Source organism: Chinchilla lanigera, unplaced genomic scaffold, assembly GCF_000276665.1.
Source record: "Chinchilla lanigera isolate Chin_1 unplaced genomic scaffold, ChiLan1.0 scaffold00028, whole genome shotgun sequence".
NCBI lineage: Eukaryota > Metazoa > Chordata > Mammalia > Rodentia > Chinchillidae > Chinchilla > Chinchilla lanigera.
The window spans coordinates 15968658-15995617 of NW_004955429.1; the positions used below are offsets into that span (position 1 = coordinate 15968658).

The window sequence follows — 26960 nt, forward strand, 5'->3', positions numbered from 1 at the left end:
CGCCCGGAGGACCGAGCCGCCCGCCCCGAGGACCGCGTCCAGCCCGGGAGCGACTGAGCCCGCCTGAGGATCGACCTTTTCGGAGGACCCGGCCGGCCCGGAGGATCGCTTCACACCACCGCCCGGAGCACCAAGCCCTTCCGAGGACTTCGCCCGCCCCAGAACCAGCCGACTTCTACCCGAGGACTGAGCCCCACCCCAGCAAGAACGACTCAGAAGCCGCGGTGCCCGGGTCCGGGCAGGTTTAATGGGTCCGGCGCGGGCGCGTGGCGGGGTGGGGTGGCCGGGCGCAGCGCCCGCGTCCAGAGCATCACAGGTGCGTGTCCTCCTCGAACACGTCCGAGTCCTCGGGGTCGCGCTTGCCCCCCATGAGCGCGCTCCAGCTGCCCGGGCCATTGAGCGCCCCGCCGTTCAGGCTCGGCTGCTTCTCTTGCATCTCCGACTGGCTGTCGCTGGCCACGTCCAGCGTGGGGTTGTCGTGGCAGCCGTTCTCCACAAAGCGCAGCTCCTCCCCATGCGACTGCGGGGACAGGGAACGGGGCTGTGTCCAACCAGAGCAGCTGCAGGCCCAAGAAAGCCCCGTCCTCCCCGGGGGCAGGACCTGGGCTGCGGTGTGTACCGGCTTCCCCCTTCTCCTGCAGGGCCTTCTCTAGCCCCTGCCCACACTCCTCACTATGCACCTCCGGCACCCTTGGGGCCAGCGGCAGGGCCAGCTGGTCCCTGCGTGCCCCGGACCTTTGCTGCCCTTGTGGGCCTCCTCTCCAGCCCCGGCCCTGCCCCAGGCTCACCACATGCTTGAGCTTGGGCAGCCGGCGCTGCCAGCAGTTGTAGAGCAGGCCCAGCACGATGATGATGAAGCAGATGACGCCGATGATCACCAGCACCACAAAGAGCGTTCCGTAGTCACTGCGCACTTGGGTGGCCCGCGCCTGGCAGCTGCTGGTTGTGGAGTAGTTCTGGATACCGATCTGGGCGGGAGGGGCGACCCTCAGTGGTGGGCTCCTCAGGGCGCTCAGAGGTGGCTCCCACTGCTCTGGGAGGCGGGGACCTGTACTCCCAGAGCCGCATCTGTCTACCCCATCTCCGTCCTGTCCACCCAGCGACACCTCCAAGCCGTACCCCATCGCCACTTTCCCAGGCCCTCAGAGTCCCACCGTGGCCTTTGCCCTGACCCAACCCAGAGAGCCTGGCTGTGGCTCTGGCCTTCACGGAGATGGTGCCCTGTGGCTAGTCACTGTCCTCCCATACCGCCCGAGAACTCACCGCTGGCAGGTGGCCATCCAGCACTCTCCTCCCACCTCACTGCACCTGGTGTCTCCCCAGGGGCTGCGGCACCCCAGGGCTGGACAGAGCTCGCAGCAGCTCAGAATGTGGCCAGCGCAGCGGGAGGCCCTGGTGCAGAGGCCTGGGCTGCCCAGGCCCCGCTAAGGCCATGGCTCCTGTGCCCCCCGCTCATCTGCAGCACTTTTCTCTGGCCTCAGAAGTTAGCAAGGGTCCGGTTTCCTAGCTGAAGTCACCCCTAGCATCCCTGCTTAATCATTCACTCTGCACTTCCAGAAACCCAGTGTGCCCTCTGTCGGTCCGCCCGGACTGAGTGCCCGGAGGGTGGGGCAAGAGGCAGGCAGGCCTGTGCACCCCTGCCGCGCCCATGAGCCAGTCACCCTGAGGGCACCAGCTCACCTAAGCGGGACACAGCAGCACTCAGCAGGGAGCCTGCTAGGCCTGGTGACCCCACGAAACAGCACGGGAAGGATGAAGCGAGGCCCTGTGGGCACAGCCACCCCGCTCCCACCCGTGACAGCCAAGGGGAGGCCTGGGGTCAAACACTGCGCAGCCCAAGGGTGAGGAAGAGCGATGACAGGTCACTGTGGCCCGAAGGTGTGGGCGTCTTGATGGACATGGTGGCCGTCCCTTCAGAGCGGAAAGTCCCCTCTTCAACAGAGGTGGTGCGAGGGGCGGGGGCCCCGGGGCCCTGTCCCACCCTGGGTTATGTGTTGCCAGCTTCCCGGCCCAGGTCTCCCCATTTCCCAGCCTGCTGAGGCCCCCACCAAGGACACCAGCCACTGCCTTTTGGGGCGCTCCGCCGATGTCCCAGCCGGCACCTCGTGAGCACTCTGGTTCCTGTAGGTTCACACGGCGCTTCTCTCACATCCCTCCTGTCCCGATGGCCTCCCCCACACTGCCCACAGCCCCGCTCTCCCGCAAGCTATGCAAGCACTGCATGTGACAGTGGCCCCTGCGGGTCTCCCCGAGGCCCGAGATGGCTACCCACAGTCCGTCCCTAGATTGGTCTGTGTTGCAGGTGCCCCAGTCCCATGCTCTCACCTCCTCCAGATTCCTACGGATGTCGCCCAGCATGGAAAGGACATCTTGGGTGGGCACCACCCCTGCGGGCAGAGACAGGGGCATCAGCACAGCCCTGGCCCTGCCTGTGCGTCTCCAGGCCCCGCCCACCACCCCCAGCTCTGATGGCACAGGAGTCCTCAGGGCATATGGGCCCCGCCCCACCTCCAGCATCTGCTGTGGTACTTGTGGGCCCCTCAGCCCTCTTACCCGCATGCAGGGCCTGCTGTTTGACCCTGCTGTAGGTCCACATCCCCATACCAAGACCCCCTTTGGTCAGTGAGGCCCTGCCTGGGCCCCCTGCACCCCACTCACCCTGCTCGCCCACCAACATCATCAAGAGGTGCTGCTCCTTCTCGCTGGGCTTGCTCAGGGAGATGTGCCAGTCCCCGTGATGGCCACGGCGGTGGCGGGGCAGTACCTCCTCCACCAGGGCCAGGAGCCGCAGCCCCTGGTGCTGCCGGAACACCTCCTGCAAGGCAGGGACGGTGGCTCTGGACCCCTCGGTTCCCACCAGGCCCACTCCACCCTCACCCAGTGGCCAAAGGATCCTCAGGCTATTCGGGGCAGTTCGGAGGACCAGCTGGGGGCTGCAATCTCACCACTGGTGGGAACCCCAAGGTGCACCCCGCTACCCACTCCCTGCTAAGCCTGCAACATGAGAAAGGCATGGGTCAGCCCAGAGACACCACTGAGCAAGGGAACGGACACACCCACACACAGTGGTGACAGGCTGAGGGCCTGGGGCTGTGCTGGTTGCCTTGTGCCTCGTATGAACTGTGTGGCAGAAAATGGACACAGGAAGGGGGACCACAGGAGTGGCACAGACGGCACCAGAGCACTGGGGAGCTGGTGGCAGGCTCAGGCACAGTTCCACGGCACCGCAGACGCAGCCCGGTGTGGCGAGTGCCGTTACTAGGCGGACCCAGAGTGACTCCAGAGAAGGCTCCACACCTGGAGCACGAGGCGCGAGAGACCTCGTTCCTGTCTCACACTCACCCGGACCACTCGGCTTTTCTTCCCATGTGCACCTGTAACTACACAACTAAAACACAAGCAGGAGCCGGGCCCAGGACAGGCACTCGGAGAGTGGCAGCAACTAGGATGCAGCCTCCTGCCCACAGCACCGCCCCCATGTGTCCCTCCACGCCCCCTCTGGGAGGCAGCCCTCCTTGATCCTGCAGCTGCTGCCCCTCCAGCTCCCCTCCGCAGCCCGGCCCTCCTCTCCATGCCCACAGGCTCCCAGGCCCCAGGCACACCTCTCCCAGCCGCTCAGCTTGTGCACGGGTGCTGCTCCTCACCAGGCCGCCACGCGGGGTCTCCCGCCACTCCCAGCTTCTTTGTTGCTACAGCCTAGGCCAGCAAGTGGTTCCCGGCCGTCACGCCAACATAAAGGCCACCAGGGTGACTGAGGCGCTGGACCTGTGTTTCTGGTTACCATGGTAAGTGCAGGCGTGGCCCCAAGCCTTGGTACTCACTGGCCTATAGCGCAATGTGCTTTTAACTTGGAGCCCAGGGGCAGCCACTGTGCAGCAAGGGAGCCCACAGCTCCTGCCAGGTCCCTGCCTTCCTCAGGGCTGGGCTGCCACACACACCCAGGCCGGGGTGCAAGCACTGGGTTCCAGCGCCTTCATCCTGCCGCAGGGCTGTGCTCCACCCCTGCACAGCCCCGTATCTCCCTGGGCAGAGATGGCACCCAGCTCACACCCCCACTGCCTGATGATGACAGATGATGTCACACCACTTGTGAGAGAGGAACAGTGAGTGTCTGAAGCAAAGGGAAGAAGCCCTGACTTTGGAATCTAGTAAGTCTGGATTGCAGTCTTTTTTTTTTTTTTTTCTTTTTATGGTACCGGGGATTGAACTCACGACCTTGTGCTTGCCAAGCAGGTGCTGTGCTGCTGAGCTATATCCCCAGCCCTGGATTCCAGTCTTAGCTCTGCCATTGATCAGCTCTATGACTGTCAGCGCAGTACTACACCTCTCTGAGCCTTAGTTTCCTCATCTGAAAATGGGGCAATGGTCCTAACACCCTCGGGCGATTACAAGAAAAGTACCTGGGGCTGTAGCTTAGCCTGGTATGGTGGTGCTCACCTATAATCCTAGCACTTTGAGAGGCTGAGGCAGGAGGACCACACGTTCAGGCCTAGACTTGGCAACTTAGTGAATTACTGAGACCCTGTCTCAAACTGAATGATAAAAGGCTGGAGCCGGGTGTGGTGGTGCACACCTGTAATTCCAGCACTTGGGAGGCTGAGGCAGGAAGACTGTTGCGAGTTCGAGGCCAGCTGGGGCTACAAAGTGAGTTCAAAGCCAGCCTGAACTGCACTGCAAGACCCTGTCTCAAAAAAGCGCGCGCGCACGCGCACACACACACGCACGCACGCACGCACAAAGGGCTGGGGATGAATTACAATGTGAAGGCCCAGTGGAAAGGTAAAGTGAGCAAGAAAAATACTTATTCAAAGGTGCTGGGACAACTGGAAAAGGAAAAACAGACTCAGCTCATGCTTCACACCGTTCACTAAGAGGCCCAGCGCACAGACAGCGCCGGGGCCTTGAGCGCTCCTGCAGCTGCATCGCGCTTTCTAAATACCTTTCCTGAAAAGCAACCAGAACTACGTGCAAAAATGGCCAGTTCTAGGGCTGGGCCAGGAAAGGACGGCACGGTCAGCTCTGCTTCTGTGCCCATGGGTGGATGACCAGGGTTTTCTCTAAGGACCGCCCAACGCCCTTGTGCTCCTCGGCCACTCATGCCTCTCTCCGTGGTGCGGGGCAAAGGCTCAGGTCCCTGCGTCTCGGAGTCAGGTTCTCTTTGGTCTGACCTCCCAGGCGACAGCTCTGAAAGCCCCACTCCACCTTCCCGCTTCCTCTTTCCAATTCTCCGCAGTTCTCTGCCAGTTTCCTGTGACCTCAGGTGAAACAAAAGCTGGCAAATCTGCATGGAATTTGCAGAGCTGGAGGATCAAATCCCCGTAGCCATAGCTCTAGCCTGTAAAACCTTCCCAAGACGCTGTTGGCACAGTTCTTTTTCTGAAGATATGCCTCTCTGCAACCTACCATGTTTTGTATGTGTTACTCCTGTTCTTTTCAAATGTATCAAGATCAAACACAAGGCAAGCCTGGGAACTTTGCAAACCAAAGGAGACTAGAGACTTTTTTTTTTGTCTTTTTGAGGCAGAGTCTCGCTATGCAGTTCAGGCTGGCCTTGAGCTCACTTTATAGACCAGGCTGGTCTCAAACTCACAATGATCCTCCTGCCTCAGCCTCCCGAGTGCTGGGATTACAGGTGTGCACCACCACGCCTGGCTAAGACTTGAGAAGTAAATGCAGGCACCGTCGTCAATGATATGCTGGACCACAAAGAAGAGAAAAGCTGCAAAATATCTATTGGGACCACTGGCAAAATCTCAAATAATGCATCATGTAGATTAAGTTAGAAGTTTGCATGAATGTTAACCCTCGACTTTGATCATTGTATTGTGGTTACCTGGAGGATATTCGTTTTCTGAGGACATACACACTAATGTATTTAGGGTGGGCCAAAAGGGAACGATGCCTTTAGCTTTTCCCAAATGGTTTTAAAAAGTTCTAACCTGGTAAATCAGGCTGAAGCACATGTGGAATTTGTACTATTCTTTCTACAAATTTGAAATTACATCAAAATACATTTACAAAAAAGAATTTGTGGTGGATTAACTAATGGGCAACCTGTAACACCCAGCTGAACTGAATCAGCGTGGTGCTGGGTGTGGAGGGTCCAGGTGAGGATGGCTGCAAACAGTGTAGAAAGAGAACTGGAGTGGAAGATGGTGCTGTTGATTATCCTGGAGAAGCTTGTTGCGCTGGCATTCCTGATAGGAACTCAGCTTTTATCATCTGAGGAGCTCGGGTCCTCACTGTCACTAAGGATGGCTGCAGTTCACCTTGGGAGAGCTCTGGTCCTTACCTTGAGCATCGCTTCCTGGCTCCAGGGCAGATCCCTCAGCCTGCTGGCACACAACCTTCATCCCACTGATGCAGACTTTCTAGCTTCCACCACTGGCCTTTGGGCCTTCCCAGTCAGATCCTTGATATAGACTTGCTGAAACATTGTTGTGGGCTCTAGGCCTCCAGTTGGACTCATGGAGGACACTGCCATGGGCTCTAGGTCTTCAGCTGGACTCATGCAGTACACTGTCCTGGGATCCAGGCCTTCAGCTGGATTCTTTGGGTCTCTAGTGTATGGACAGATCTCCTGCACTCTTCTGCATTTGACTTTTTGGTGAATACTGTAAAATAATCCTATAAATTATGTGTCCTGTATTAAACACATTCCCTTGCAAACCCTGACTGCAGCAGAATGCAAGAAAATTAAAGACACTTTTACATAAACAAAGGTAGAGCTACCCTTGCAGGAAGAGCTACTAAAGGATGCTGTTAGGGTTTGCATCTTAAGTGTCCCTCAGAGGCCACATGCTACAGGCTTGGTCCCACCCAGGATATATGGGGAGCTGGCCAAGCCTCTAAGAGAGGAGACCTAGTGGGAGGAATTCATGAGGCTGGGCATACCCTGAAGGGGACATTAGGGTCCCACCTTAGTTCTCTGCTTGCTGTCTGCCATCTGGTGAGCAGCCTCCTCTATCACCACTCCCACCATGATGAGCAACCTGGCCACAGCCCTCAAAGCACTGACTTCTGAAACCAGGACCCAAAATAAATTTTTCCTCTTTATAAGTTGTTTATCTCAGGTGTTTTGTCACAGTAATAGGAAGCTGACCAACACAGAGAACTGGTACTGAGAAGGGGAACTGCCGTGACTATACTCAACAATGAGGTTTGGCAGCCTTTGGAACTAGGTTATTGGAAGTGTTTGGGAAAGCTTGAGGAGTGGGCTAGACCATGCCTGGAGTGCTGTAGTGGAGCTCAGAGACCAGGATGCTTATAGGAACACAGGCAGTAAAGTTTCTGCCAATGAGCTTGCGGGTGGGAAGGGGGACGCTACAAGCAAATGAAGCAGAGGTCTTCATATTACATGCTGACAAAGAGCTTGTCTACATTTGGACCATGCCTTGAGACTTTGTGGAAGCTGAGTTTAAAGGTTATGGACTAACTAATCTGGTAGAGTGAAATTCTAGGTAGTATTCAGTTAGTGGCATGGGTATTGCCAGCTGCTTTGAGCCACATTTATGTGAATGGAAATCTAGCAGAGCGCAAAGATTTGAAAAACTTACAGTTTGGTCAGAAAAGGAGGGCACTTAAAGTTGGGCCAAAGAGAGTGTGGAGATTAGTGTCATTCAAAAAGAGCCAAGTACTTTGCACCAGGACAAAGAAAAGAGGCCTTGAGGGCATCTCAGGAATCAGCAAGACCCCACCTACTGTCACACAGAGTGCTTGGGAACTGTTGCCCAGGATTCCTGTCCCTGCACTCAGCTGTCCAGGCGCTTGGAGATCACAGCTGCCATGGTCCAAGGGGTCCAGCGACTGCCTCTCTGGCACAGACCTTGTGTCATCTGCATGGTGCAGGATTTACAGGCCTGCTAAATGCAAGAACTGTAGGATCACAGAGGCATCCAGTGAGATTTCAGGGGCAGCACTGGGTGGCCAGGCAGTGTGGCACTGTCAGAGTCACAGAAAACAGCCTCTGAGAAGATTTAGCATTTGCCCTTCTGGGCTTTGCTCTCCCTTTGGCTTACCTCTGCCCTGCTGTGTTTCTCACCCTCACTCTTAGAATGGGGATTTTGCAATGTACTGTCGCATTAGGGAAGTAGACCTTCCTGACTTTCATAGGGGCTTCCAGCAGAGTGGGCCTTTTGCCTCTGAGAAGACTTTGAACCTGGACTTCTGAGCAATGCTGGAACTATTAGGGTGTTGAGGAGTCTTGGAGAGGGACTGAATGCATTTGGCATTGTGAGACTGACGTGAGTCTGTGAGTCTTTGAGGGTTGGGGCAGAATATGATGGTTTGAGCTGGGTGTGGTGGCTATAATCATATGCCTATAATCTCAGCACTTGGGAGACTGAGGCAGGAGGATTGCCATAAGTTCAAGGCCAGCCTGGGCTATAGTCAGTTCAAGGACAGCCTAACTACATAGCAAGACCCTATCTCAAAAAACCAAATAGAAGAATATGATGGTTTGGATCTTAAAGGTCCCCCGAAGGCCACATGCTAAAGACCAGATGGCTGCCCGAGGTGTGATTGGGAGGCAAGGGTCCTGTGAGGGGCTGCAGGAAAGAAGCTGCGTCCTTGAGGGATGTCCTGCAGGGAGACTGGGCTCCAGCCTCTCCTCCCTCTCTCTCTGCTCCCCTGCTGGTGCGGCTTCCTCTGTGCTTGCTCTACACCACGGTGAGCTGCTTCTCCACAGCTCCCAAAGCACCACCGCCAGCTGACCAGGCACCAAGGACAAAACCCTGAGTCACAGCAAACTTCCTTGCGGCAAGCTGTTTATCTCAGAAAGCTGACTAATGCTACAGGAGGAAGCAGGAAAGCCAACCAGGGGAAGGAGCAGAGGTATGCGATGGTCTCACTGCAAAGGAACAAGTGTACTGATAGAGTGGGACAGACACTGGCTGCTGGTAATAGTGACTGGTGCTCACCACCAATATCAGGAAAACGCAACTCAAAACCACAGTGAGGCGCAGCCGCACATTCGTTAGGGAGAACGTGAGCCTAGAGCGGTGCTGGTGTGAGTGGAACATGGGGCAGCCAGCCGGGGAAACAGTAGGGAGGGCCTCAAAGAAACAGGCACAGAATGACTATATGACGGAAAAGTCCCACCTCTGGGGATGGACCTCAGAGCCGAAAACGGGATGCCGAGGGCATCTGCACAGCATGTCCACGGCAGCCGGAAATGGGAGCAACTCCCACATCCGCGCCAGGTGAGCGGGTAAGCAAATGTGTTCTGCCCGTACACAGAACAGTTTTAGCCTCGCAAAGGAAAAAATCCCGACACCTGCTAGCACAGGTACCAACCTGGGGGACACGGAGCGGAGAAGGACTGGACTCCAAAGATAAACCCTGCAGGAGGAGACCCACGTGAGGTATCCGAAGGAGCCAAATTCTTGGAAACGGAACAGAGAAAGGTGGCTGCCAGGGGTGAGGGGAGGGGAGGCGGGAACAGGAAGTTGTTAACCGGTTCAGTTTTGAAGGTGAAAAGGTTCCAGGAATCTTTTTGTTTTTGGTACTGGGAATGGAACTCATGACCTCACGCTTGCCAGGTAGGTGCCGTGCCGCTGAGCTGCCGCCCCGGCCCAGGAGTCTGTTTCATAACAACGTGAATACACGTACACTGCTGGGCTTGAATTTGCAAATGTCTAGATGGTAAATTTTGGTTTGGGCTATACTAAAGAAACCCAAAAATTATGATAATTAGATGGATGTCACATGTTAAATGAGAATAACACAGAAGACAAAAACAAGGATGACATGTTAGAAACATTTTAATATCTGTGGGAAAAAGAGATATGAACTTCAGGCTTTATTATTCAAGTACGAACACCAAAAATGTGCAAGTAGCCAAGCGCGGTGGTGCTCGCCTGTGATCCCAGCACTCAGGAGGCTGAGGCAGGAGAACTGTAAGCCTGAGGCCAACCTGGGCTACATAGTGAGTTCAGCGACAATCTGAACTACACAATGAGACCAAGACTCAAAAACAACAACAAAAAAGTACAGTACAGACTAAAGATTCCAGCGTGCCAGGGGCCCACACTGCAGGGCCTAAGTACCTTTCTCAGTAACAGGAAAAAGGACTCCCTGCAGAAATGCGGATTCCATGCTGGGGGCGGGGGATGAACGCAGAGTGATTTATTATGCCAGAAAATAAAGAGACTGTCAGACACTAATAGGCGGGCCTGAAGGATGTATAAGCCAGGTGTGGTGGTACACATCTGTAATCTGATCACTAGAGAGGCTGAGGCAGGATGATCGCCATGAGTTTGAAGCCAGCTTGGGCTACATATTGAGTTCAAAGCCAGCTTGAACTACACAGTGAGACCCTCTCTCAAAAAAAAAACAAAAAACAAACAAGAGACCAGGGGTATAGTTCGGTAGCACAGTGCCTGCCTGGCAAGCGCAAAACTAACAGGGGTGAAAACAAGGAGACTTTCAGGCCAACGATAAGGTGTTTTGTTTTTTTGGGGTGCGTATTGGGACTCAAACTTAAGACCTGTGCTTGCCGGCAGGCACTGTGCCGCTGAGCTATATCCCCAGCCCCAAGATGAGGTATTTGATTATAAACAAGAATAGTACCGCATCAGCTATGTTAAAACTCCTCTGTTTATACTGATGCTGGGAGCCTCATTTTTGCTGTTGCTATTGTTTTTAGACAGGGTCTCACCATGTAGTCCGGGCTGGCTTCAAACTCACAATCCTCCTGCCTCAGCCTCCTGAGTGCTGGGACCACCTGTGCTCCACCACACCCAACTCACTCTGGCCACATTTTGATTAAACACACATATCTGCTTTCCTTCCCATCAAACCCACCAAACGAGAGTAAAGAATTTAACCTCCAAGACCACAGGGACAAACACAAAGCAAAGCAGCCGAGAAGGCCAAGCAACGTAATGTGGATGGCAAAGCGGGTGGCAGACTTAGAACTTGCCAAGACATGGAAGCAGAGCTGCAATCAGTCCCTGCTGACCCACACCCGTGAAACCCCACGGTAATCAGCACCAGTTAACTCTGGAGGGGCGGAACAAAGGAACTGGTTAGGAGTGTGCTGAAGAAACCCGTGGGCTCCAAGCTCCTCCCCATGCTGCACACCCGACCCATGTCCTTCTCCCCTGTAGAAGATCGAAGTCTAGCAATTTTTGTACTTTTTCCCCGCCAAGTGCTAAGGATAACCCAAGGATTCGCACACACAGGCAATGGACCACAGGGGAGACCTCCAGCCCCAGGGACGTTAGAGGCAGGGCCCTGACCTAGAGGACACCACGCACAATTGAGTGCACGCGTGTGCATGTGTGGTGGCTGTGGGGGAGCGAATGAGTACCACTATCTATGCACGCACACTTGGAATCCTGAGACACCCTGGCCTCTGCCCCGCCTGGCTCCCTAGACACTGACAACCCGCCCTTCACACTTCTGGGGCACGGAAATCCTTTCAAAGAGTCTAATCACCCCAGAAGGAAGGACCTAATGATGCTGACATGAGAAATTTCACCTGTAACCCCAGCTACTTGGGAGGCTGAGACAGGAGGATCGCAAGTTCCAAATCAGGTCTGCCAACCTAGAGAGACCGCCTCCAAGTTTCAAATAGGGCTAAGAGTGGAGATCAGCAGTAGCGCATCTGCCTGGCATGCACTAGGCCCTGATCCCCAGCCCCAGCACCAGAAACGGCTTCACCCAGCCCTTACAGAGCTAGAAGCAAATACTCGCAAACGCGCAGGACAGCCTGCATATGAAAAGCCAGGCCAAGACAAACTAATGGGGAAAGTAACTCACACAGGGAGAAAACAAGTTTCTAGAAAGATTTTTTGCGCATGATGACACATGCCTGTGGTCCTAGCTACTGTGGAGGCTGAGGCAGGAGGGTCACTTCAGCCCAGGTGATGGGAGCCAGACTGGGAAGCACAGTGAGACCCCGTCTCAAAACACAAAAAAAAGGGCTACCATACTGTACAAGATGCTGCACACAGAAACCGAAGGGCTCCTTTAAATTAGGAAGGGGAAGGAGGCAAGCACAGAAGAGCCCTTACAGATCTAATACTACAGGAAGTGCTTCTCGTTTTTGGCGCTGGTGGTGCCGCTTCTGGGTTGGCACCAAGCAGGAGGACTGAACTGTCGCCTGCACCCTGCTGTGCCCCAGCCCCTGCCCTGGGCCGCCCGCCTCCCCCAGCCTCGCCCGGCACTCACACAGTCCATGTTCTCAGTCATGTTCAGGATGATGTAGTTCTTCCCGGCCAGGTTGCTCCAGTCCTTGCAGATCACCTGTGCCACGAGACAAAAGCAGGCCACACTCAGGTAGCAGGGAGAGGCGGGGCCTGGAGGCGCAGAGCGGCAGAGGGCTGCACGCAGATGGGAGCTGGCGGCCTGCGCCACGGGACACACCAAGCGCCCCGCACCCTGCACACCCCGGGGAGGAAAGGGCCTCACCTGAGTGGAGTCCCAAGGTGTCCAGGATGGAGCTTCTGTCGCAGGTACCCCTGAGGGCTGCTGGCTGAGACCTTCCTGCCCCGGAATGGCAGAGAACAGCATCGGTGTGGAGTCTCGGGGGGTGGATGGAGAAGGGGTAGAGGTCCTAGGGTACGGGCGGCCCTCATCCGAGGTCTCAGCCCTAGGGGGAGCTTCAGTCTGCAGGGATGAAGCCAAGGACAAGGACGGAGCCAGCTCCGCACTGATTCCCACAGTAGCCTCCTCACTGGCTTCTCGTGGGACCTCGAACTCTATCCGGGATCCGGCTGCCGGCAGCACAGTGGCCCCAGCCTGCTGGCTGGGCAGGTCCTGAGGCCCTGGGGTCACCACGCTGGGGGTGACCAAGGGAAGGGACAAGCTGGGCTCCGCGCTGCTCTCCACCTCCACGCCCGACGCGGCCTGGTCTCCAGACTCTTCGTGCCTGTGTCCAGGGATGCCTGGGGCCTGGCTGCTGCTGCTGGGAACAGAGTCTCTGGCCTGTGTGGTGGCTTCCTCCTGGGACCCACTCACGGGCAGCAGCTCCTCCTCCTCCTCCTCCTCGTCCCTCTCCACCTCTTCCTTCTCCCTCTCCTCCTCCTCCTCCTCTTCCTCCTCTTCCAGAGGCACCTGCCAGGGCGGCTCCACCAGGTTCAGCTTGGGCATGGCAGAGGAGAGGCTGGGCAGCTCCTCGGCCTGGCCAGCGTCATCCATGTCCATTGGCCCCGCCTTCTCCGTGAGGTCCGGGAAGCCGTAGTCTAGGACAGGGACACAAGGGCACTGCTTGTCAACCCAGCACCGACTCGGTACTTAGCCATGGGAAAGGAGCACAGGAAAAGACCCCAGAGACCTAGAAATGCTAGGGAGCTGCAGGAAGGAGGGGCCCAGCCTGTGGGGGCCACATCTCCCTTGTGGTAATAAACACAGTTCACATTTGTCACCGAATTCAGTGAGCACAGGAATGCGCAGACAGTTCAAATACGCAGCCCTCAGAGTAGCCACCAACAGGGCTTTCATCCAGGACCCACCAGGAAGACTCCCTATCCACCCCTCACAAAGGCTCTCCTTGCTTCTCTTCCTACGGGTATAAAGGGGTCTTCTGGGTGAGTCCTCCAATGAATTCTGAGAAACATCCCCCCTTTTTTTTTTTGAGATGGGACCTTACTGTTTCCCAGGCTGGCCTTAAACTCCTGGGCTCAAACTATCCTCCTGCCTCAGCCTCCTGAATAGCTGGGGCTACAGGTGAGGTCTGCCCCTATCACACACACAGTGAGACCAGTGACATTAATCATTGTTCCTAAACTACGCTCTTGTCCTGCAAGGGAGGCCCCGACGGGAAATGAAGCTGCTGGGCGCAGAGAGGCTGGACCGAGGCCGGAGGCCCCCAGAGCTGTGCAGAGCCTCTGATCTGGTATCGGGAGAGGATGCTGCCTGCTGGCCCTCGGGAGGCCAGGACTCTGCAAGACTACATATAAAAGCCAGGGAGCTGTGCTCGGACGTGCTTGGCGTGGGGCAATACACGCCAGAGTGCTTCGGTGCTCTTCAGGTAGGCGCGTGGTGCAGGCGTTTTAAGACAGTCTACGCGTCCACCTCCTCCCTCCCCAGAACCTCTAGCAGCAGCAGGAGAAAAGTCACTGTCAAAATGGAGTTTTAAGTTCTTTAAAAGCACTCGGGAGGCTGAGGCAGGAGGATTGTTGCGAGTTCGAGACCAGCCTGGGCTACAAAGTGAGCTCAAGGTGAGCCTGAACTGCACAGCGAGACCCTGTCTCAAAAAGACAAAAAAAAGAAAAAGTTCCTTAAAAATGTGACTGTCCGGGAGGGGGCTGGCTGCACTGCTGCGGAACACAAGGGACTGTGTTACAACAAGGGGCCCAGCGGCCTGAGGGCTGACACCCAGAAGGTCCAGGAAGTGCTTGGGGCGTTGGCCAGGGCGCGGTGGCGTGTGTGTAAGCAGCCTGGGGTCCCCACACCTGTCCTGGACTGGACAGTTCCTGAGAGAGCCAAGTCCTCTGCTTGGTGGCGCATGCCCGGGGGCTGGCAAGGGCCTGGCAGACCCACGCAGGACTGACGGCTCTGTCCTGTGACCAGCGACTGCAGAGGGGCCCGGAAAGCCACATGGAAGGACCCTATCCATGACTTCCCCAAACTTCCTGTGTCACCTGTGACCCCTTCCTTCCTGGCAATGTCTCTTCAGACTGGTTTCTGTCACCATATGCTGACTGGTCTGCAATGTATAGAGCCGGATACAAATGGGACCATACAGTGTGTTCTGGTTGGCTTAGTTCAGCATAATTATTTTGAGACTCAGTTATATCAATAATTTACTTTTATCACTGGGCATGGTGATGCATGCCTGTAATGCCAGCACTCAGGAGGCTGGGGCAGGAGGATCGCTGCAAGTTTGAGGCCAGCCTGGACTACACAGTGAGACCCTGTCTCAAAAAAAAAAAATAAATAAATAAATAAATAATAAATAAAATATTTTATTCTTTTCAATTGTTCAGTAGTAGTCCACTGTACAACTATGCTTAATATCTGTAATTTGCTTATCTAAACAACTGTTAGCAGATCTTTGACTTGTTTCCAGTTGGGGACATTACAAGGACTGTGGTACCTCGGTTCACAAACTTAATTTGTTTCACAGCTGGAAAAGGTGGCTACATTCATGTTCGTTTCCTGATGCAGAATTCACAAACAAAAACAAAATTTTGCCAAATGCTTCTGTTTGCAAACCAAACTGTTCTCAAACAGAAGTGTTAGTGAGCCGAGGCACCTCTATAAAGCTATGTAAAAACTTTGCACGGGCACATGCATTCCTTGGTCCTGGAATAGCTGGGTCGCAGGCAGGGTACATGCTCTTAAGCTTGTTTTGTTGTGTGACAGTGCTCACTGTGTTGCCCAGGCTGGTCTTGATCTCCTGGGCTCCTGGACTCAGTAATCCTGCCTCAGCCTTCTGTAGCTGGGACTACTGGTGTGCACCACTGCACCCAGACTAAATTCTTAAGAAACTACTAAACTATGCGCAAAGTGATTGTACAATTTTACATTCCTACCAGGGTCTTTGCGAGTTCTGACAGTTCCCACCGTGGGATGCATCAGTGAGGGGCCAGACCCACAGCTCAGCTCACTCAGCACAGTGCACACCATAAGGAGCCAGAGGAGAGGCTGAAGCTCCCCAAGAAAAGGCAGACCACTGACAAATGGACAAGGAAGAGATCACCAAATTATCACCCAGCTTCTAATTCCTAACCCTAGGCTTTAGGAAGAGATTGAAAAATGCATTTAAAATTCTGAGGGAAGTTTATTTTGCACTTGGAATTTTACACCCAACCAAACTATTACTCAAGTGTGATAGCAAAATACACTGTCATAAATGAAAGAATTAAAAGTCTTCTGTCCATCTTCTGAGGCCCATTAGATTAGCTCTCTGCAGGAGGCCCTGACTGTGGTTTCCAATACACCAACCCTTCTCAGCTCCAAGCAGCTAGATGCAAACTACCAGCCTTCTCCCCTAACTGCACTGAGGGATACCTCTTCCGAGAAGGGAACGTTATAGACAGCTACATGGGGTAGAAATACAGTAGGCAATCAGACAGAGCTGGGCGCTTGTGGGAGTGCGCGCAGATGAGAAAGTATCAGGAAGATGAAAGGCATGGGGCGAGTTTCACATACTTCCCTTACAGATGAATGGAGACCTGGGATTAATGGTCTCACCCTTTTGAGATTTCCCAGTACTCATTAGGGGTGGGCCATCCTCACCCACCTACTACGACTAAGGCTATAGATTATCAACCAAGGTTAACGATGTCGCTCATGTACTCTTGCTACCATTAGATCAGTGTTACCTATGATACTTGCAATTATACTTGCAATCTTATCGGGTGATCATAATTTTGACCCGTGTTGTACTCACATCATGATTTTGCTCTATCAAGCTTCCTTTGAGAGGCAGGCTTGTTGGCAGCCCTTTGGGAACCCCTCCTGTTTCTCAGCAGCTATTCCTAATTCCCATTTCCCCATTCCTATGTCTCATTCCTTTTCTCCCATAAATTTTCCTACTCTTAAAAAAAATTTTTTTTTGCTGTCCATGATTCTGAGAGAATTATTTAAAGATATTATCCAAGAAATTAAAAAAAAAAAAGACATGGGAAATCAAGAAACCCACAGGACTGTTGTAAAAGTGAATTTCAGGACGGAAGTGGTACAGCAGGCTTGGAAGCAACTGGTTATAAACAGAACATGGATCCAGAGAGATCTGGGAATTCTTACAAAAACAGCATTTGCTTCCCTTGAGTAAAAAGTGTGCTTCAGCAGCTGCACTATCTTAGTGATAACCAAGAGCTTGTGGTAATATTTAAATGAATAATTAGACTATTCTACCCACCCTGCTCCTGTTTGCTAAGAGTATTTTTTGAGACATAGCAAATGAAAACCTCCTGTCTAGTGAGTGTGGTGGCACATGCCTGTAATTCCAGCACTCGGGAAGCTGAGGCAGGAGAATTGCTGCAACTTTGAGGCCAGCCTGAGTTACACAGTTCAAGGCCAGCCTGAACTACACTGTGAGACCCTGTCTCAAAAAAAAAAAAGACCTTCTGTCCCCCAGTACCCCTGTACTCCTCTGGAGGGAAGCTGACGTGATGGCTCAACAGCTATCAGGCACCTGAGGACAAATGTGTGCTAGTGGATCGGTGACCACACAACTACCAAGGAAGCCTCTGTAACTCTGCAATGACCTATGTGACATCACCTTTGCAGACATGAAAGACAGGTCAAGATTCACATGATTTTTGAGACAGGATCTGGCTAACTGGGTAAACTGACCAGGCTGGGCTTGAATTTATAATCTTCCTGCCTCAGCTAGCCAGAGCGCTGTGATTACAGATGTGTCACGACTGGCTCATAAGACATTTCAGGAAAACCACTCATGAGCACGACAAGGCAAAGTGACTGGCGTCTAAGAGCAGAGCTAATCTAGTAAACAAAAATGAATTTAGAGTTCTTACTAATGTCCCCAGAGAGACTGAGGAGCAAATTCTGTGCAGGCAACAGGTATGCAGGATGGGGCTGTGGCAGGCGCTCTGCACGCCTAGCATGTCCACAGATCTGGGTTTGTTCCCCAGAACTGCAAAACACACAAATAGAAACAAGACAAAAAAGTCTATGAAAAAATATGTTCCAAGATAAGTAAGAACTTTATAGTCAGATCTATTCAAAATTAAAATGCAGTGCTTAAAAACATCCTTGAAATGAGCAATACCAGATAACAGAGCAACAGCTGGAGGGGTGCGCAGGAAACACAACATGAAATCTCCTCCAGCCATGAGATTTCAGCAACGTGCAGGAACCGGATGAAGGAAAGCAAAAAGAGGGCTGGGGTGCGCAGGGCAGCGGGTGCCAGATGCAGGCAGGTAATGGCATTCGGAAGGCAGAGGAGATTCCGGAGAGAGCTGGCTGAGAGGAAGGAGCTGGTGCAGGGCTGTGGGGGCAGCCAGCCTTCAACAGCACCAGCCTGGCGAGGTCTGGAGAGAAGGGGCAGGGGGGTCGAGGAAGCGCGTGCTCCATAAAGCCCGTGAAGGGACCAAGGCAGTGGGTGCTGGGCTCGTTCCCCCAGCAGGATCCACCAAGGCGCACCCCCAGGAGGGTAGGCTGATGACAGCCACCCCTCTACCAGGCTTGACTCTGACCTTCTGGAAGCCCACGTGTCTGCACCCGCTCCCTACTCCTCTCGTGCCCTCCTCGGGGAAGGCCTGTGACACGGGTCCTGCTGCCGGACACCGGATCTGGACTGAAAGGACTTGGCCACTCACTCATCTGCACAGCAACGCCAAGCCTCCTCACTCCTCTGGGCTTCCATGCTCCACGTCAAACAGGGCTGCTGGTGTGCATGACTCAGTCCTGAGGTGCTCGCTAGCACAGATGTGCTACACTATGCAGGTAGATTTGATGCACATGTCTTATGCGGCAATGGCACTAAACCCAGCAACTCTACTGTCCTAAAGAAAAACAAAACAGGATCCTTTGCTCCTTCTTCTCTGCCTCCCGGCACCTCACACGGCACCTGGCACAGAGCACAAAGGGAGCAGCTGTCTCTCACACGCTGCCTGGACACAGGCTTCCTCTGCTATCCCCAGCGGCTCCCCTTCTTTCGCCCTCCTCTGGTGACCGACAGTCCCTGGGCATCACACGCAGGCCCTCCTGGTTTCTCCCCTCTCCACATCCGAAGCTCTTTTGCATTGACTGCGTGCTCTCACATCCACGCTCAGCGGCTCAGCGGCTATGGCTGAGTGAGCCAGCCCGTGTGCCCGTCCTTTGTACGGTGACCCCTGTGTGGGCCTCACAGTCGGGCTGATGAGACACACCTGCCGGTCCATGGAAGCCCGTCCCAGTCCCTGTCCCCAGGGAGGCAGCGGCAAAGCTGAAGAGGCGCAAAACCCCTACCCCCGCTCCAGCATGAGGCTCAAGCTGAGCTTCAGCACAGCGGACACAGGGGAGAACCCCAAGGGCGCCTCAAGCACTCCCCCGCCCCCAGGCACAGGGAAGCTTTAGGGCCGCCGGGTTTCAGCCACTGCTCTGGGATCACTGACTTTCATCCTGAGGTGCTGGGGACACACTGTGAAGTTACTGTCACCCCTGGTGGCCTGACCCGGAAACTGCGACTTCCCTAGAGCCCTGGGAACCAACCCCTCCCCAGCACTTTACAGGTAGATGACGCCTGTATCGTCAAAGGGTCCCGCCCTGCCTGTTCCTTCTCTATCTAGTAAGTGAGGACCTCCTGCTACATCCTCTGGGGAGGCAAGGGTCCCCCAGTTTAGCCTTCTTCCTCCTGAGGCTGAACAACCTGAAGCACTCTTTATCCCAGTCTCCCCACTGGCAATCGCTCCACTCCTGTGAAAATGTGGGCTTCGCCGTGGTGCCGGAGCGATTACAGAGCCCACAGGAGTGTTTGTTGGGTGAACTGCTAGCAGCCGGACAAGCGCTGGCGAGGTCTCTGGGGTACAGAGGGACAGGGGAGCCTCAGGTCCTGCTGGACAGCTCAGTCCTCCACGCCCCTTTTCTTTCCTTTAATCTCACAGTGGTTCTGGCTCTTGTCCCCTACACAGAGCATGTCACCTTTCCCCTGCCATAGCTCCCTCTCCCCAAGCCACCCAGGGCACAGTGGACTTGATGTCCGTGATCGCGAGGGTGACCTCTGGCATCAGCTGAAATATTAATGCCCTGACTTCTCTATCCAAGACATGGAATGAGAACAGGCAGCAGGGCCGGAGACCTTGAAAGATCACTTTAAATGTCCCTTTAGGTTAACGTCAAGTCACTGAAAATTGTCCCCAGAGTGCAACTCTCAAGCCAGTTATTCAACCGAGTGTTAATAGAAAAACACTGAAAAGTCCAAATAGGCTGGGGCATTAGCTCAGCGGCACAGCGCCTGCCTGGCAAGCTCAAGGTTGTGAGTTTGATTCCCAGTACCAAAAAAAACCAAAACAAACCAGGAAAGTCCAAACAGATTTGTGTGAAAAGAGGCACCAAAAAAGGAACTCCCAGTATAATTACAGATGCTCTTTAAGGGTCAGCCTCCTTGGTCATCAAAGAAATATAAACTAAGGGTTGGGTACAGGGTGTGACGCCTTGGCTTCCATCCTCACGACCACAAAGAAAAAAAAAAAGAATTATAAATAAAAATTAATAAAATATGCCAGGCATGGTGGTGCATGCCTGTAATCCCAGCACTTGGGAGGCTGAGGCTGGAGGATTGCTGGGAGTCCAAGGCCAACCTGGGCTACAAAGTGAATTCACAGCCAGCATGAACTGAAGAGTAAAACCCTGTCTCAAAAAAGACAAAAAAAAAAACAAACAAACCAAAAACCACCACCCAGAATGGTCACATGATCAGCCTGGCAAGTATCAGCAGATAACTGAAGACAGTGAGCAGCCAGTACTGGACAAGTGCAGGGCCCGGCACCTGGTCTGCTGCAGGCAGGACAGGGCCATGCTTTGGGAGTACTGCTGGGTATGAATAAAATGCCTGAAAACGAATGCTGCAGACCAGCACTTCACTTCTTCACCTTGATCCTAAGGAAATTATTCAAGGGTCTCAACAAAGCCAAGAGCCATGTAACCTCCACACCGTAGGCTCAGCCAACGCAAGATGTCCAGCCCTACCCAGAGGCTTGTGCAGCCCTGCTCTGACTTCCGTGGGATCCACGTGGGTTGAGGAGCCAGCAGGATGCTCACACTCCAGCTGTGTGTTGTAAAAGTCTATGTGTGCATTTCCCACTAGGGAGAAAAGTCCCCAGGTACACGTTGACACATTAACACCCATTGACTCTGGGTAACTGGATCATGGGCAGTATTTATTTTCTTCTTTTTTAATTTTTGTTTCTTATTCTGAGACAGGGTCTCACTAAATTACTGAGTTGCCCAGACTGGGCTTGAATCTATGATCCTCCTGCCTCAGCCTTCTGAGTGCTGTGATTATAGATGTTTGACACTTGTCTAGCTTTATTTTCTTCCTTTATTTGGATTCTTAAATTTGTACATACTGGTATTTACCACTAGTATAAGACAAAACTTCCAGAGTTTTCTCTCCGCTGGTGTGTAGGTGCAAGCATTCCATTGAGCAATCCTGTGAGGTGGCACTGTGGGTATCATGACTGATGCAACCACAGGGTCCAATCCCCCCAGTGACACAACCTGACAGGGGACTCACGGTTCAGAAACCATTTCCAGGGCCCGACAGACAGAGCCTTGATGATCTGATTTCTCTCAGCTTCATTACAGGCATGGTCATTAAAGTGGCCTAATACAAATGATTTCACAGAGTCAAGCGCAGGCTGATCTTCAGGTAGAAATCTCAGACCTGAGTTAGCTCTGCTGCTTCTTAACTGGGTGATTTAATGCCACTTTCAAATCTCTTGAACCCAGTTTCCTTAGCTATAAAACGGGATGTTAATCATGCGGACTTAAAGAGTTTATCTTGCTGCCATGACATAAAAGATCCACATCAAAATGATGTGCAAAGGATAAGCATTTTATTTATTTTGGGGGGCATTTTTGAGACAGGGTCTTACTGTGTGGCCCAGGCTGGCCTTGAACTTGTGGCCATCCTGCCTTGGTCTGGCAAGCACTGGGATTATAGGTGCACACCACCACACCCAGCTAGCATTTTATACTTACGCATTAAATGTTGTACACAGTATACTGTAAGTATCTCTATACACTTGCAAAGCAGGAAGACCAAACTTCTGGGCACACTGTTGCTTAGTTTACATTTCTTTTTCCTTCCTTCTTTTTTTAAATTTATACGTTGCACATTAATGACATGCAGCGCTGTTGGCGCCACTCTCATCTCACTCCCTCTTCCTGCTGGTGGCACTGCAAGTCTCCTCTGGGGGACAGAAGCCAAGGGTCCCACCTGCAGGTCTCGCTCCCCAGGGCGTCGGGGCGGGTGCAGAGATGGGCTCAGACCCAAGTTACTCCAACCTGAGTCTCCTCCCGCGCACAGGAACGTGGTGCTCTCCTGCTGCTGGGTGAGAGGGAAAGTCTTGGACACCGCCGCCCACAACCACCTGCCCCCAGTGAAGCCGGCAAAGGAGAGCAGGGTGAGAAGGCAGGTCTAGCAGCCCAGGCCGGCCACCTGGAGCCAGGTGCAGGAGCTGGAAACTGGTCCCTGGACACCAGCTCCTGAGCTGACCCCTGGCCCGCAGCCCGTGAGCCTCTCTGAACGAGACTCCTGGGCTTCCAGCCTCCCAGAGCTGCCTGCCTTGTCTCTAGCAGAACTTGCAGCTTTTCCAATGGCAACCTTGAAACTGCAGGCAGAGACCATTTTGTAAGGAGTCTGGAAAACAAGAAGGGCAGGGGGTGACAGCAGTGACAGCCTGGGGATGTGCTGTGGTTCAAATGTCCCCAGTGAAACTCCTGTTGGAATTTAACTGTCATCAGCTGGGCAACCTGGTGTGTCCCAGTTACTTGTGAGGCTGAGGCAGGAGGATTGCTTGAGCCTAGGAATTTGAGACCAGCCTGGGTAAGAGTGAAACCCCTGCCTCAAAAACAAAAATGAAAAAAAGGAAAGGGAGAAATGTAATTGTCATTGCAATAGCATGAAAAAGGTGGGTCTTTAAAAAGTGACCAGGTCCCTGCAAGACCACGTAGCCTGAAGGTTGACTACAGATCCTGGACTTGCCAGCCCTGAGGACTGCGAAGTGGGTACACTCTGTGCCCCATGATTAACCCGGCCTGTGGTCTTCTGTTATGGAAACAGAAAGCACAGCGTGGGACAGAGAAGCAGCAGGCAGAGACTACTCTTAGTCACCCAGCATCCTGCAGAGTGACTGGCCGGCGTGAACCCCGCCTCGTGCTGTCTGTGAAGCAGTGGTCCCTTCACATTCCATGTCTTTGTCCCCACGCTGATGCAGCACCTCTTCTGGAAAGACTCATGCCGGTCATGACCAATGTCAGGTGAGGAGATGGAAGCCAGGAGCACAGGGCCATCTGCTCAGTATTGGCCAAGTGGAAACTGCACAGCTGGTCCCTGGGTCATAGGGACACTGCTATCGGACAAGAATGGTACTAGCTGGGTCCATCAGATGCAGCACAGGGCCCTGGTAACAAATGGACCAGCTTCTCTCTGGCACATGCCATCCTCCTGCTCACTATACAAGAACTAGGCCTTGACACCTCTGCCCAGAGATGCTGACCCTGGACCACCGGCTCTGCTGCCCAAGCTCCGTGACCTGGGGCAGAGTGTTAAGGCTGTGGCACCCGTCACCTCTGTCAGGCAGAGAATAACCGAGGCCTTGCTGGCCTCCTAGAGTGCCCATGAGGTTCCGGTGAACTGAGCCGACAGGAAATTCCATGGTGATGAAAAATATAAGTTTGTGCAAAATATAAGCCTCAGCACTGTCTCTGCTGACACCGCTGAGCAGCCAGGCAAGTGACAAGGAGCAAAGGTTACGGAAGTGGACACTCTGGTCCCATACTTGCAGCTGGGTTGCCATCCAGCTCCCTAAGCCTCAGGTGTCCCCTGGGAAGGACAATATGGACTTCTATTGTGCTGTTTTTAGATGCTGACCGTCCACTCAATGTTGTTTGTTAAAAGGCCTGGTGCCCGGGTTGTGCTCTTGGGATTGGGGGAGCGTTTGGGAGGTTCTGGGGTCAATGGGGCGTGGCCACCCCCTGCAGAGACCATTAAGTCATTGGAAGCCTCACTCTAAGGGAGATTTTAGCGACCAGAGCTTCTTCCCCACTTTTTACTCTGGGTCATGATGTTAGCTCTCCATGCACAACCACCCCACTTGAGTGCTGCCCCTGACAGAGGCCCAGAGCAAAGTGGCTATCAGCGCTGGGACAGGAAGCTCTAGGACTGAGCTATGCGCACCTCTCTTCTCCATGAGTCCCGACTTGGGTACTGCACAGTAGTGGGGAAGCTGGCAGCCACATGAGTTTGCAGTGAGAACAGATGGAGATGCAGTGAAGGATGGAGATTGTTATCACTAGAAACCCAGGGAGATCAAGGGAAGAGGAGGGACGTGGATCTGAGCTCAGCAGGGCTTGTGTCCAGGAGAAAGGTCCTATCATCAACTGGGCTCTCTGGGCCACAAAGCACGAGGTCAGAGAGGACCTGAGAGCCTGGGACTGTGCAGTGCAAGGTAGAAAGGCCATTCCTTCCCGGTGACCAAGGGACAGGTACGTCTGTATGTGTGGCAGTATGTTGTCCATACAGAAAATAAAATGAGGTCCCTACCTCACTCCACATACCAAAACAAGATATGGCTAGATTAGAGTTAAATGTGAACTATTAAACTGAAAAGAAATGGAAGGAAGCCAGGTGGCATGATGCAGACCTATAATCTCAATACTCAGGGAGGCTGAGGCAGGAGCATTAGAAACTCAAATTCAGCCTGGACAATTTAGCAAGACCCTGTCTCAAAATATAATTAATTAATATAATTAATTAATTAAAAGGACTAAAGACCTAGCTCATTGCAAAGGTCCTAGATTCAACCTGCAGTACCACATACACAAAGAGTAAAAGGAATAAAGAAGCATATATTTCAGGAAAGAGTTCTCTAAACCTAAAGGAAAGAAACCCAGGCTGGGTGTGGTGGCACACACCTGTAATCCCAGCACTTGGGAAGGTGAGGCAGGAGGATTGTTGCAAGTTCAAGACCAGCCTAGGCTACATAAGTGAGCTCAAGGCCAGCCTGAACTGCATAGTGAGACCTTGTCCCAAAAGACAAAAAAAAAAAAAAAGAAACCCACATATAACATTTAAACTCATTTTAAAAGAACAATCACTTGCACAAACCACTCTGCTCATCAGACAACAGCAATGGAACTGGAGCCTGCCTGAAGGCACCGCCTCCCCTCATTATACTGTGCTTCAAATCAGAAGGAAGAACTAGAAACAGTCATTTCATAGATCTCTGCAGACACAGAGTAGATAGTCAATACATGAGACAGACTATACAGAGAGTATAACATAGACAGACTAGAACAGAACATCCAAAGAGGGTGTGCCCTGAGCCAGACGTCCTGAGTGCCCTCCACACCTCTCTGCCTATGGCTGAACCCGCAGATGGCTCCACAGGACCCCTCCAGGGGTGCAGGGGAAGGGACAATGAGGACCACACAGAGGGGACCCTGGTGGGCATGAGGAGCTCTCCTCCTGCGGGGCCACCTCACTGCCCCTTTGTGTGGAGCTCACTCCCCCGTGGCCAGGCTCTGCCTGCACCCCATCCGACTCTGGGAATCACGGCTTGCACAGGACCCTCATTTGTGTCTTCTGTGGCCTTTTGGGGAGAGCTAACCTAGCAGCTGTATTTTAGAAACACATTCTATGGAAACAGCCAGGGAAGTATAGAAGGTATAAAAGTATCTGCAGCAGTATTAAGCCTGAAACTACCGCAGTATTAAACAGGGAAGGGGTGTAACACGTCTGACGGCCCACAGGACCAAACAGGGTATAGCTGTAGCCAGGTGATAAAAGGGTGTTTAATGGCATGGAAATACATTTTGAGTGAAAACAGCCTGTACAATTCCAGCTTTGCATGTAACAGTGACTAGAAGCACTGACCCTAACCTATAAGTAGCAATTATCTTCCACTTATTGAATTATGGGGTGGTTTTTATTTTCTTCTTCATATTACTTTTGTATTTTTCAGATTTCCTACAATGTTCATGTGTTCTTTTTGTAATTAAAGGAAATAAATCCAGTACTAAGTATAAAAGTATATATATATATATATATATATATATATATATATATATAGAGAGAGAGAGAGAGAGAGAGAGAGAGAGTGAGAGAGAGTGAGGGAGGCCAGGCACACATCTGTAACCCCAGCACTCACGAAACTGAGGCAGGAAGATTACTGTGAGTTCAAAGCCAGCCTGGGCTACATAGGGAGATTCTGTCTCAAAAAACCAAAATAAACAAACAAACAAATAAGGCATCACGGTTGACTCTGCACGCACGGTACGAGCCTGGCCCTGAAAAATGGCCCCACTGGCCAAGGACACCACATAGCTGTGGTGGTCAGAAGCTCCACCACTGTGCTCTGCACAAGTCGCCAGCCCTGGGCTGTGCGTGGCCACCCAGTGCCCTATTCCAGGTTTGCTTTGGGACCAAATGTACACCAGCTGTGGTGTGTGACCCAAGGCCGTCATCTTGCCTAGACCAGGGCCAGACAGACCCAGGGACAAGGATCTGTCGACCCCGTGGGAGCACCGAGGGAGCTCTGAGAGACAGTACAGAGCAGCAGGGAAACCCTAACCCAAATCTGGTCAGATGTGGACAGCTGAGTGGCTGTGTGAGTTTAGGCAAGCTTTTAACATCTCTGGGCTTTAGTTTTCTCATCTCTAAAATGGGAATGGGATTAATATCTCTCAGATCACGAACATTTTAATAAATTAAATGAGCACCAGCTGGGCATGGTGGTGCATGCCTGTAATCCCAGCACTCAGGAGGCTGAGGCAGGAGGATCACCATGAGTTCGAGGCCAGCCTGAATTATATAGTGAAACCCTATTTCAAAAAACAAAACAAAACAAAACAAAAGAGCACAGACTAGAGCTCACTAAACAACAGTTAATGTCAAAGAGCCCCAGTAGTCCCAGAAACTTGCTTTGGCATTCAGGAGAGCAGCAGTGTGGTAGGAAGTCGGAGAGGATTCCAGTGGCCACAGTTGGCACCCTTGCTCAATTGCCTGCCTCCCACTCTGCTGGCCATCGGTTCCACTGGGTGGTGGGGAGCAGAGATACCTGCGGTGGGTCCCAGGTCCAGACTGGACTCGTTCAGCTCCTCCTCCTCCTCCCAGAAGTACTGCGGTGGCTGCAGGATGCGGGACTCCTCACTCTCCTCGCTGGGGAACCCTGAGCCAGGGGCACCCAGGCCAGCCCCTAGGCCCATGGCCTCACTGGGCTCTTCCGCGTCCAGTGGCTCCAGGCCGGTGGGCAGCAGGAAGTCCAGCAGGGAGGTGGAGGTGAGGCCCTCGGGGCCTGGCTCGTCCGTCCCTGCTGCACACGCACCCAGCGACACTC

The 26960-nt window shown here is 53.1% G+C and overlaps 1 protein-coding gene and 1 long non-coding RNA gene across 2 annotated transcripts; one reads left to right on the forward strand and one right to left on the reverse strand.

The window, feature by feature from the left end:
* Window positions 1-219: 219 nt before the first annotated feature.
* On the reverse strand, window positions 220-26960 carry Podxl2 (podocalyxin-like 2). The gene is made up of 7 exons (XM_013515485.1): window positions 26682-26960; window positions 12415-13187; window positions 12175-12249; window positions 2659-2815; window positions 2326-2387; window positions 789-968; window positions 220-520 (listed from the first exon to the last, which is right to left on the reverse strand). Exons 1-7 carry the CDS (start codon window positions 26827-26829, stop codon window positions 311-313), a joined length of 1605 nt encoding a protein of 534 aa, XP_013370939.1. The 5' UTR covers window positions 26830-26960; the 3' UTR covers window positions 220-310.
* On the forward strand, window positions 3604-16475 carry LOC102028562. Its single transcript, XR_261340.2, has 3 exons — window positions 3604-4148; window positions 13752-13975; window positions 15486-16475. It is a non-coding gene; the product is annotated as an uncharacterized LOC102028562 (long non-coding RNA).